Source organism: Canis lupus, chromosome 24 (genome assembly GCF_011100685.1).
Source record: "Canis lupus familiaris isolate Mischka breed German Shepherd chromosome 24, alternate assembly UU_Cfam_GSD_1.0, whole genome shotgun sequence".
NCBI lineage: Eukaryota > Metazoa > Chordata > Mammalia > Carnivora > Canidae > Canis > Canis lupus.
Window position 1 is genome coordinate 26286341 of NC_049245.1, and position 12378 is coordinate 26298718.

The window sequence follows — 12378 nt, forward strand, 5'->3', positions numbered from 1 at the left end:
TCTAAAATGGTTTCCAGTCATCCAAGAAGCATTATGTTTTACTGTTTTAAGCCTTTAAATTTAAATGTTCAGGGAAAAATAATGAAAAAGAGTCAAATATCCCTTATATAAAAGTATCTTTGGCAGGAAAATAATCCACAAATTAGAGTTTAAAAACAAATGTAACCTATCCAACACACTAATCTGAAAAAAAGAGAGGTGGTTGACTCCAAAGCCACAAGTGATTCATTTTTTTTTTCACAAGTGATTCATTTTATAGCAAACTAATTTTCTGCATCCTATCACCTTATTTCTGGTTGAGATGGCCAAGAGATAAACGGAATCCATTTCGGTCAGACAAGTGGGAAAGATGCTAAAACTTTGTATTTGTGATAGAAAATAAAAGATACAGTCCTAACTTAAAAGATTACAAGAAATATGTAATTAAATAATACTTGTTAAGTATCTTTTACAGAGTTGATCCAATGCATTACAGAAACATATTCTGAAAGTCTTCTGATTTTAACAAAAAATTCATAGAAAATTCCATTCAGGCACAGAACACCAGTATCACATGGAGTTCAACATAATTAATAGCTGTAATTTATTCAAGGAATGGTTATTTTGAATTCACTATAGACCTGGACACTTATGCTCCTTATAGATAAAGACATACTATTCTCTTTGAGGATAAATTTTTCTATCTCCTAATCTATATCAATATGCTAAAAAAACCAGATTCTGAAATAGATTCAGAATTAAAAATTCAAAACTAAAGTTTTATTTCTGTCAATCTTAGATTCATTATCAAAGGCAGAAATCTGCCATTTTGAAAATTAAAAATAGGGAATGGGGGAAAAGCTGCATTTTCAATCTCTGTTTTTAAAACAAGCCTAGAGGGATCCCTGGGTGGCACAGCGGTTTGGTGCCTGCCTTTGGCCCAGGGCGCGATCCTGGAGACCCGGGATCGAATCCCACGTCAGACTCCCGGTGCATGGAGCCTGCTTCTCCCTCTGCCTGTGTCTCTGCCTCTCTCTCTCTGTGTGTGTGTGTGTGACTATCATAAATAAAAATAAAAATAAAAAATAAATAAATAAAACAAGCCTAGAAAGGCACAAAGTGGAGGTAGGATTTGGGGAGTCAGAGTAGAGGAGGCAATGGGAGTAGAGAAAAGGGCAAGTCTTTCAAGAATTAATGATGAAGGGCAGCCCCGGTGGTGCAGCGGTTTAGCACTGCCTTCAGCCCAGGGTGTGATCCTGGAGACCTGGGATCGAGTCCCATGTTGGGCTCCTTGTGTGGAGCCTGTTTCTCCCTCTGCCTGTGTCTCTCATGAGTAAATACATAAAATCTTAAAATAAAATAAAATATCTCTTTTCCTATACCACCAATAATGAATAACCCCAAAATAAAATAAAGAAAGCAAATGCATTTATAATATCATGAATAATAGTTAGGAATCAACCAAGGAGGTAAAAGAGTATATACTGAAAACTGCAAAATGCTGCTGAAAGAAACTAAAATAATAAAACACTGTATGTTAACTAAAAAACAAAATACCCAAAACACAAATAAATGGAAAGATATCCCATATTTGTGGACTTGAAGGCTTAATAACAGTAATAAGATGTCAATACTAGTCAAAGCAATTTAGATTCAGTGCAATCCCTATCAAAATCCCCATGATGTTTTTTTACAGAAATAGAAAAATCCATCTTAAGAAAAATCCATCCTAAAACTCATGTGGAATCTCAAGGGGCTCTGGATTGCCAAAATAATCTCGAAAAAGAAGAACAAAGTTGGAAGGCTCACATTTCCCAATTTTAAAACACACTACAAAGTTCTAGTAATCAAAACAGTATAGGACTACCATAAACACAGAGATTAAGAGGACAGGGATGCCTGGGTGGCTCAGTGGTGAGTGTCTGCCTTGGCTCAGAGCGTGAGCCCTGGGGTCCCAGGGTTGAGTCCCACACATTGGGCTCCCTGCATGGAACCTGTTTCTCCCTCCACCTGTGTCTCTGTACCCCACCCCTGCCCCGTGTCTCTCTCATGGATAAATAAATAAAATCCTAAAAAGAAAAAAAAGAAATTACGAGGACAATGCTTAGAAAAGAGCCCAGAAATAAGCTGTCACACATATGGTTCAATGGCTTTGGAAAATGGTGCCAAGACCATTCAAGGGGAAAGAGTCTTTTCAACAAATAGTGTTGAGAAAACAGATGCAAAAGAATGAGGATAGATCCTCATCTTCTACCATATACAAAATTAACTCAAAGTGAATCAAAGAATTAAACACAATTGCTGAAAATATAAAACTCCTACAAAAAAACAGGGGGAAAAGCTTCATGACATTGGAATGCTCCATGATTTCTTGGATATGACACAAAAAGGAAAAGACAGTAAAATAAAACATAGACAAACTGAACTTCTTCAAAGTCAAAATGACTATCAACACAGAGAAAAGGAAACTCCTGGAATGGGAGAAAATACTTGCAGATTATAAACCTGATAAGGATTCTTATCCTGAATATATAAAGAACTACAGCTCAATGACAAAACTCAAATACAAAATGGGCAAAAGACTTTAATAAATATTTCTCCAAGGAAAACAGATGGCCAATAAACACATGATGGATGCTCAACACCACTAATAATTAGGGAAATGCAAATCAAAACTATGAGATACCACTTCATTCTGTTTTTCTTTTTTTTTTTTTTAAGATTTTATTTATTTGAGAAAGAGCAAGCGAGAGCGAGCATGAGCAGGGAGGGAAGAGAGAGAGGGAGAAGCAGACTCCTTGCTAAGCAGGGAGCCTGATGCGGGGCTCAATGCCAGGACCCTGCCATCATGATCTGGCAGAGACTTAACCGACTGAGCCACGAACGTGCCCTCCCCACTCTTCAGTCTCATTAAAATGGCTACTATCAAAAATAACATGGGACATGTGGGTTGCTCAGTGGTTGAGCATCTGTATTCCTTTGATTCAGGGTGTGATCCTGGGGTCCTGGGATGGAGTCCTACATCAGGCTTCCTGCATGGAGCCTGCTTCTCCCTCTGCCTTATGTCTCTGCCTCTCTCTCTGTGTCTCTCATCAATAAATAAATAAAATCTTAAAAAATAACAGAAAACAGAGTTGACAAGAATGTGGAGAACTTGGAACCTCATGTATGGTAGCAGAAATATAAAACTGTTTTTTTAAAAGAATTTATTTATTCATGAGAAGGAGGGGGGCAAAGACACAGGCAGATTCAGAAGCAGACTCCATGCAGGGAGCCCAATGCAGGACTCCATCACGGGACTCCAGGATCATGCCCTGAGCTGATGGCAGAGACACTCAACCCCTGAGCCACCCAGGCGTCTCTATAGCAGGAATATAAAATGGGGCTGACACTGTGGAAAATGGTATGACAGTTCCTCAAAAAATTAAATTCAGAATTACTATTCCACTTCTGGGTATATATACAAGAAAACTGAAAACAGAGACTTGAGTAGATATTTGTACACTAATGTTCATAGCAGCATTATTCACAATAACCAAATGGTAGAAACAACCTAAATGTTCATGTATGGATGAATTGAAAAACAAAATGTGATATATAAATACAGTGGGATATTATTCAGACTTAAAAAGGAAATTCTGAATGATGCTATAATATGGATGAATCTTGAAGACTTATGCTAAGTGAAACAAACCCTGTTACAAAAGGATGCATATTTGTACTTATATGAGGTACCTGGAATAGTTAAATGCATAGAGACAGAAAGAAGAATGGTGGCTGCCGGGAGCTGGTGGTGGGAAGAGGAATGGGGAATTATTGTAATTGGAACAGAGTTTCAGTTTAGGAAGATGACAATGTTCTGGGATGGATGATGGTGAAAACTGTGTATCAATGTGAATGTACTTAATGAAACTTTACTGTACACTTAAAAATGGTTAAAATGATAAATTTTATATTATGTATATTTTACCATACACACAAAAGAGAATGCTAAAGGTGCTCTATTACTCAATAGATGCACTGATTAAATGAGATCATTTTATTTTTAAATAATCTCTATACCCAATATAGGGCTCGAACTTACAACCCTATGATTGAGTCACATGCTCTACTGACTGAGCCAGCCAGGCACCCCAAATGAGATCTTTTGGATGCCATAAAATCACATACCTTTCTATAAAACAGTGCTAAAGAACCAGTTCTCTTTGGTTTGCTTATTCCAGTTGGATGTGCCTCTTGCGCTTTAGTCAGATGAGTCTGTTTCGGAGAAGCACCAATTAATGACTGAGCAGTAAGTGATATAGGACTCTCGACTTTGGACTCCTGAGCTGTGTTCATGGAAATTGGTATCAGTGTGATTTCTCCAGCATCATTTGCAATACCTAAACATATAAACAAGAGTTTTCAGTTTTAGAAATAAGCTGCATGTGTTCCAGAAAGGTTGTCAATTATCTTTAACTATCTATGTATAAACATAGGAATAGGTGAGAAAAGGAGAAGAAATCCACAAAAATATTAATTCTAGATTTTTTTTTTTAATTCTAGGTTATAACACCCTTGTTTTCTATTTCTGCTCTGAAAAAATACTGTTTTCTTTTGAACTCTAAAGGAGATGTTTTTAATCAAGAAACAAGATTTTTGCAACTCATTCATAAAGCTCAGATAAAAAAGTAAAATAGTCTTAACAAAAAGAATGGTAAATTTTTAAAATGTGAAAATTCAAAAAACCGTGTAAGTTCAAAACAAAACAAAAACAAAAGATGGAAACAGGATTTTTATGGCAATGACACTATTCTGTATAATACTATAATGGTGGATATGTGTCATTAAACTTTAGTCAAAATCTATACAATGTACAATACCAAGAGTGAACCCTAATGTAAACTATAGACTTGGGATAATAATGATGTGTCAATGTAGGTTCATCCATTGTTAACAAATATGCTATTCTGGTGCAGGATGCTGATGGTGATGGAAGCTGTGTATGTGTGGCAGTGGGTATATGGGAAACCCCTGTACCTTCTACTCAATTTGCTGTGAACCCAAAACTGCTCTAAAATAATAAATTAAAAAAAAATAGTATAGGTTCAAAAGAAACTGGGTTAAAAAGGCCACGTGATCCAATCCAGCAAGACAAATCTTAATTAACCAATTCAGAAAAAATATAAGATAAAGGCATTAAAATGTTACCGTGCAATGGGATTGTAACTTTATGTCCTGTTGTCCCTGTGACTATGGCTGTGGCCATAGTTAGAAGACTCTGCCCAGGTGAAATTGATATATTTTCAGCAGTAATGCTTGAAGAAGGGGCAATTTTCAATTTTGTTCCTTCTGTTATGATCCTGTCCACAAGCATTTCCTTTGGGGGGTCTTCCCCAAAAAGTCTTCTCTTAGCACTCCCTGCAGTAGGAGAACTGTAGCGTTCATGGACAGAAATTGGAGACAATGGTTGCATATCTAATAGAAAGAAAAATAAATTTATTTATTTATTTATTTATTTTTAATTTTTATTTATTTATGATAGTCACAGAGAGAGAGAGAGAGAGAGAGAGGCAGAGACACAGGCAGAGGGAGAAGCAGGCTCCATGCACCGGGAGCCCGATGTGGGATTTGATCCCGGGTCTCCAGGATCGCGCCCTGGGCCAAAGGCAGGCGCCAAACCGCTGTGCCACCCAGGGATCCCAGAAAAATAAATTTAAAACAGTTTGATCATATTCCCAAATAATGCATCATACTCATTCATTCAAAAAATAGATATTGAGCTACTATGTTAAGCACTAGGGATTTAGCAGTAAATAACATGGCTTCTGTCTTCATGAAATATAAGAAAATCTAGTGAAAGAATGAAAAGTCATTACATGTGAAAATTATGATAACTCATCTTCTTGGTTTCCCAAACTCCTGCCTACTACGAAAGGAGCAAAACAAGGGACACCTGGGTGGCTCAGGGCATGATCCTGGAGTTCCGGGATCGAGTCCCACATTGGGCTCCTGCGAGGAGTTTGCTTCTCCCTCTGCCTATGTCTCTGCCTTTTCTCTGTGTCTCTCATGGATAAATATATAAAATCTTTATTATTTTTTAATGATTTTATTTATTTATCCATGAGAGACACAGAGAGAGAGAGAGAGGCAGAGACACAGGCAGAGGGAGAAGCAGGCTCCACTCAGGGAGCCCAATGTGGGACTCAATCCCGGGTCCCCAGGATTACACCCCGGGCTGCAGGCAGTGCTAAACTGCTGCGCCACCGGGGCTGCCCACATAAAATCTTTAAAAAGGAAAAAAGGAGCAAAACATTAAGGGTAAAGTAGAGGTTGAGAGGTAGAATGAAGTGACCACTAAATTGAAGTAGTCCAATTAGCTTCTGTCCCTCAATTTTATCTAGTAAATAAGGAAAATCAGTGATTTGGTTCACAGTTTTGCTTCTTCCAATATGCCCACACATAAGCAGTTTAAGGTACTATGGCTTTCTCACTTAGTAGGTACAGAATCATCTTTTATAAGCCCATTAGAAGATAAAGATACATAAAGGTGATATGATTAACTTGCCTTAATCTGAGGGTTGGCAGTGTGTTGATCAAAAATAAAGTTAGGTTATAGATTATATCTATTTTCAATGCTATCCTTCCATAGGAGCAGCTTTCCCTCTCTACCAAATGCAAAGGTTCCCCTAGCCCCTTACAATCCTACATCTTTAATCCTTCCTTACCTTCCCCAATCCATTGTTTCTTTACAGGAATATGATATGCTTTATTCTTTAAATTTTTTTTTATTCTTTAAGTTTTATTTATTTATTGATTGATTTATTTGAGCGCGCATGCACGCACACGTGGGGCAGGAGGAGGAGCAGGAGAGGGAGAATAAGAACCCTAAGCAGGCTCTAAGTCCAGTGCAGAGCAGAAGCAGGGCTCAATCTCATGATCCTGAGATCATGAGCTGGGCCAAAATCAAGAGTCAGATGCTTAACCAACTGAGCCCTCCAGACGCCCCTTTATTCTTTATTTTTATTAAAAAAAATTTATTTATTTATTCATGAAAGACGCAGAGAGAGGGGCAGTGACATTGGCAGAGGAAGAAGCAGGCTCCCCGGGGGGTACCTGATGTGGGACTCCATCCCAGGACTCTGGGACCACGACCTGAGCCAAAGGCAGACACTCAACCACTGAGCCACCTGAGCGCCCCTACTTTTTATTTTGGAAAAGATTTTACTTATTTGAGAGAGAAAAAGAGAGTACACAAGTGGGGGGAGGGGCAGACAGAGAAGCAGACTCCCCACTGAGAAGGGAACCCAATGCCACTGGGCTCCATCCTGGACTCCGGGATGATGACCTGAGCCCAAGGCAGATGCTCAACCAAATGAGCCACTGAGCCTCCCTATTTTAAAACTTTTTATTTTTTTAATTTTTAAAAGGATTTTATTTATTTATTTATTCATTCATTCATTCATTCATTCATGAGACACACACAGGCAGGCAGAGGGAGAATCAGGTTCCTTGCAGGGAGTCCAATCCAGGACCCCAATCCCAGGATCCCAGGATCACGCCGAGCTGAAGGCAGATGCTCAACCACTGAGTCACTCAGGCGTCCCTATTTTAAAACTTTTTAAAAGTAATTTTTATACCCATCATGAGGCTCAAACTCACAATTGAGATCAAGAGGTCCCCAAACCACTGACTGAGCCAGCCAGGCACTCATATACTATGCTTTTTAAGTGAAAGCATTTCAGGGCACCTCGCTGGCTCAGTCGGTGGTACATGGGCCTCTTGATCTTGGGAGTCTTGGGTTTGAGCCCCAGAATGGAAGAGATCACTTAAATAAGTAAATGTTAAAGAAAATAAAAAACATTTCACTATTTATTTTTACATTCACTAGATAACTAGACAGCCATATAATATATTTTCAAAACATGCTTACGAGGTATAAAGATTACTTCTGGCAATGATTTGACAGCTCTCTGTATTAATGAGGTAAGTGGACAAATAGTCATGGTTTAACAAAAATCTCTCTGTAATTCTGGGGCTTATGAAAGCGGCTCTGATTTCCCAACCTCAGTAGAAAGTATTAAGTTTTATTGTAGCTCCCATTACTAATGGGAGTCTATCTGGATCCTTTTTCTTATTCTTTTTAAAGATTTCATTTATTTATTCATGAGAGACACACAGAGAGAGGCAGAGGCACAGGCAGAGGGAGAAGCAGGCTCCCAAGTGGGAGCCCGATGTGGGACTTGACCCCTGGACTGGGATCAAGCCCTGAGCCAAAGGCAGACACTCAACGGCTGAGCCACCCAGGCGTCCCAACCTGGATCCTTACACACAAGAAATCTAAGGCAGCTGTTGAATCTGACTAGAAATGTTAAAAGCTGACATTTCAATAGAGGATTCACATTATAGCCATGAAGTTAGCTGTAAACCCCTTCAAATTATCTTTTCCTAGCCCAGTTGTGGAAAAGCTACAGTGAACAACTAATAAATATACAAATTAATTAATTGTCTTCTTCTGCCCAGAGTCAAGGCTCAATATTAATTGTTTTCTAAGGATTTTTTCATTATTTGATTCTCTTGGTTGCATTTTTAAAAAAGACTTTAGGGGCAGCCCCAGGGGCTTAGCGGTTTAGCGCCACCTTCAGCCCGGGGCGTGATCCTGGAGAACCAGATTGAGTCCCAGGTCAGGCTCCCAGCATGGAGCCTGCTTCTCCCTGTGTCTCTGCCTCTCATGAATAAATAAAATCTTAAAAAACAAAAAAACAAAACAAAAAAAAAAACACTTTACATTTACGTATTTACTTACTTATTTTTTTTTTTTTTTTTTTTACTTACTTATTTTTTTGTTAAAGACTTTATGTATTCATGAGACACATAAAGAGGCAGAGACATAAGTTGAGGGAAAAGCAGGCTCCCTACAGGGAGCCAGATGTGGGACTTGAGCCCAGGACCCCAGGATCACAACCTGAGCCAAAGGCACAAGCTCAACCACTAAGCCACATAGGTGCCCTGAGATTTAACTTATTTATTTGAGGAAGAGAGAGAAAGCGTGTGCAAGAGAGAGCAAAAACAGGGCAGAGGCGCAAAGGGAGAAGAAGAAGCAGACTCCCTGCTGAGCAGGGAGCCCAATGTGGGGCTTGATCTTAGGACCCTGGGATCATGAACCTCTCCAAAGGCAGACACTCAACTTGAGCCACCCAGGCACCCAGTAAAATTTCTTAAAGATCATAAAATAATCCTAATCATTTCCATTGCTTATGAAGATTGTTTTGTATGCAGAGCTTGCACATTTTTATAATCTAGCACTAGATGTAAAGCAAAGACTATGCATGTGCCTGCACGCACACACAATTATGGTCCAAAAAAGGATCAAGAGCTATGTGAAAAATGAATACTTGTTCATCTAAAGTTAGTTCAGGGATATGTGATCAAAAGATTAGGGGTGCCAGGGTGGCTCAGCAGTTTAGCACCTGCCTTCAGCCCAGGGTGTGATCCTGGAGTCCCGGGACTGAGTCCCACATTGGGCTCCCTGCATGGAGCCTGCTTCTCTCTCTGCCTATATCTTTTATCTCTGCCTTTCTCTCTCTGTGTCTCTTATGAATAAGTAAATAAAATCTTAAAAAAAAAAATCTTAAAAAAAAAAAGAGGTGGATGCTCAACCAACTGAGCCACTCAGGTGCCCCTCTGCTTCAAATATTTATCTTTCTACAGAGACATACATGGAAAAAGAACATAACTTTTGTCACATCTGAAAAGTAGGTATTTTGCTTATTCACAGAATTTTCCATTAGCATTTAGAAAAGCTGTATGTTGGGGCACCTAGGTAGCTCAGTTGGTTGAGCATCCCACTCTTGATTTCAGCTCAGGTCATGATCTCAATATCATGAAATCAAGTCTCATATTGGGCTCCATGCTTAGTGTGGAGTCTGCTTGAGATTCTCTCTCTCCCTCTGCCCCTCACCCTGTGCTCTTTAAATAAATAAAATCTTAGAAAAGTTGTGGGTTTATTAAAATGCTAAAATACTCTTTCTACAACTGACATGGCAATTTAAAAAAGAGATATTAAAAATCAGAGCAACAGGTCTGTGAGATGGAGCCCCCCAATTTGGCTCTGCACTGGGTGTGGAGCCTGCTTAAGATTTTTTTCCTCTCCCCTCCCCCACTCTTTCTCTAAAAAATGAAAAAAAAATCAGAGCAAAAATCTTATTACTTTGGTAAAGAAACTATACAATGGGCTACATAAAGGTATTGGTATAAGCCCCTCTTCATTTTTTAATTAAAAAAATTTTTTTTGAGGATTTCTTTATTTATTTGAGAGAGAAGAGAGAGCATGAGTGGGGGGGAAGAGCAGAGGGAAAAGAACAAGCAGACTGTGCCCTGAGCATGGAGCCCAATGCAGGGCTCAATCCCAGGACCCCAAGATCAAGACCTGAGCTGAGGGACGCCTGGGTATCTCAGTGGTTGAGTATCTGCCTTTGGCACAGGGTGTGATCCTGGAGTCCTAAGATCCAGTACCGCATTTGATTCCCTGTAGGAAACCTGCTTCTCTCTCTGCCTGTGTCTCTGCCCCTCTCTCTGTGCCTCTCATGAATAAATAAAACCTTAAAAAAAAAAAAAAAGACCTGAGCTGAAACCAAGAATTGGATGCTCAACTGACTGAGCCACCTAACTGCCCCTTTACATTTCTATTATTTTTTATAAGCCCCCTTTTAAATCCTGATGAAGAAATTAGATTTCATAATACTGTATTAGCAAGAGTTGGTATTTTCTTTGAGAAACTTATCTTTGTTATTTTGTTCATTGTTTTACCCATGTTGAACCTACCCCTTCGAAGACTCCCACTGTCAGTCCGAACTTCTTTGACCCTTGGATGCATTAGAGGAGACATCGGCATCATGGGAAGATGTCCCTGTACATTTCCCCCATTTCCTGTTTCAAAGTTATTTGGGAATATAACCTGTAAAATACAAAAACCTTTTGCTTTACATATAGATAAACCCACTAATGAACACTTGTAACCGAAAATTGAGAAAAAAGTTTTTTTTTTAACTACTTTAAATGTTTTCTCTTTCCCTCTTTCTTTCTTTCTTTTTTTTTTTTTTAAGATTTTCTTTATTTATTCATGAGAGAGACACAGAGAGAGAGAGAGAGGCAGAGGGAGAAGCAGGCTCCATGCAGGGACTCCGACGTGGGACTCGATCCTGGGTCTCCAGGATCTAAGGCAGATGCCAAACCGCTGAGCCACCCGGGCTGCCCTCTTTCCCTCTTTCTTGTTCACAAAATAAAACTTGTATAAAGTGCTCAATAGTCAATATTGTTAAATATATCTCACTTAATCTTATAATTTATCTCCTTAAGTTTATTGACTACTTTTAGAAATAAACTGATTAGGTAGGCACTATCTATTTCCTCTTAAGGATGAGAAAATAGAGGCTCAAAATATGAAATTTGCCCAAGGACGTACAAGTAAGTGATACAGCAAGGGCTTCCCCCCAAATCCTCTTATTCAAGTCCATAGCTTTTTTTCTTTCTCAAGGGATTCTACAATGGAAATATTGATGAATACTAAAGATTGTCTAGTTAATCACAGTTTGCGGCAGAATTCCAAAGATGCGGGGCACCTGGGTGGCTCAGTGGTTGAGTGATCCTAGGATCCTGGGATCGAGTCCTACATTAGGCTCCCTGCAGGAAGCTTGCTTCTCCCTCTGCCTAGGTCTCTGCTTATCGTGAATAAATAAATAAAATCTTAAAAAAAAAAAAAAGTCCAAAGATGCATGGAAGAGAGATTTCAAGAAATCATCTTTTTAGTTCTTTCTGGTCTTGGATAGTCTTTCCAGTAGTTTGGGATTACAGAAAAATTCATCAGGTTTCATGAAGTGTAAGGAGAAAAGCAAATAAGGATGAAAAGACAGGAGTTACAAAAGAACAATACAGAGGTAAAGGGGAAAAAACTCAACTTCTTACCTGATACTAAACTGTGAAATGTGTCACTTGTATTAGGCACAAACTTCTCTGATTTTTTTCAATTTTTACTACCATTAACGAAAAATATTTAATTTTTTACATAGACATTTGAAAACTAAAAATGCTAAAATTAATGGGCTTCTGGGGGGGGGGGGATCCCCGGGTGGCTCAGCGGTTTAGCGCCACCTTCAGCCCAGGGCGTCATCCTGGAGACCCGGGATGGAGTCCCACATCGGGCTCCCAGCATGGAGCCTGCTACTACTCCCTCTGCCTGTGTCTCTGCCTCTCTCTCTCTGTCTCTCATGAATAAATAAATAAAATCTTTAAAAAAAGATAAATAAAATTAATGGGCTTCTAAGATAAAACTTCAAAAGGACAAATAATAAAAGAAAAAAACAGATAAATAGGACATCATCAAAATTAAAAACTCTATGTTCCAAAAGACTTTATCAAGGG

General features: G+C 38.9%; 1 protein-coding gene across 7 annotated transcripts in view; it reads right to left on the minus strand.

The window, feature by feature from the left end:
- RBL1 (RB transcriptional corepressor like 1) overlaps positions 1–12378 on the minus strand; it is a 58830-nt gene that overhangs the window by 19231 nt on the left and 27221 nt on the right. For all 7 annotated transcript variants that reach the window (XR_005377815.1, XM_038572243.1, XM_038572242.1 and 4 more), the window contains 3 exons: positions 10783–10915; positions 5170–5436; positions 4150–4361 (listed from right to left, as the gene is read on the minus strand). Coding sequence is in view for 6 of the 7 variants with exons in the window: in XM_038572243.1 (XP_038428171.1) it covers positions 4150–4361; positions 5170–5436; positions 10783–10915 (612 nt within the window). In the remaining variant the exon portion in view is untranslated. The remainder of the gene's footprint in view (positions 1–4149; positions 4362–5169; positions 5437–10782; positions 10916–12378) is intronic.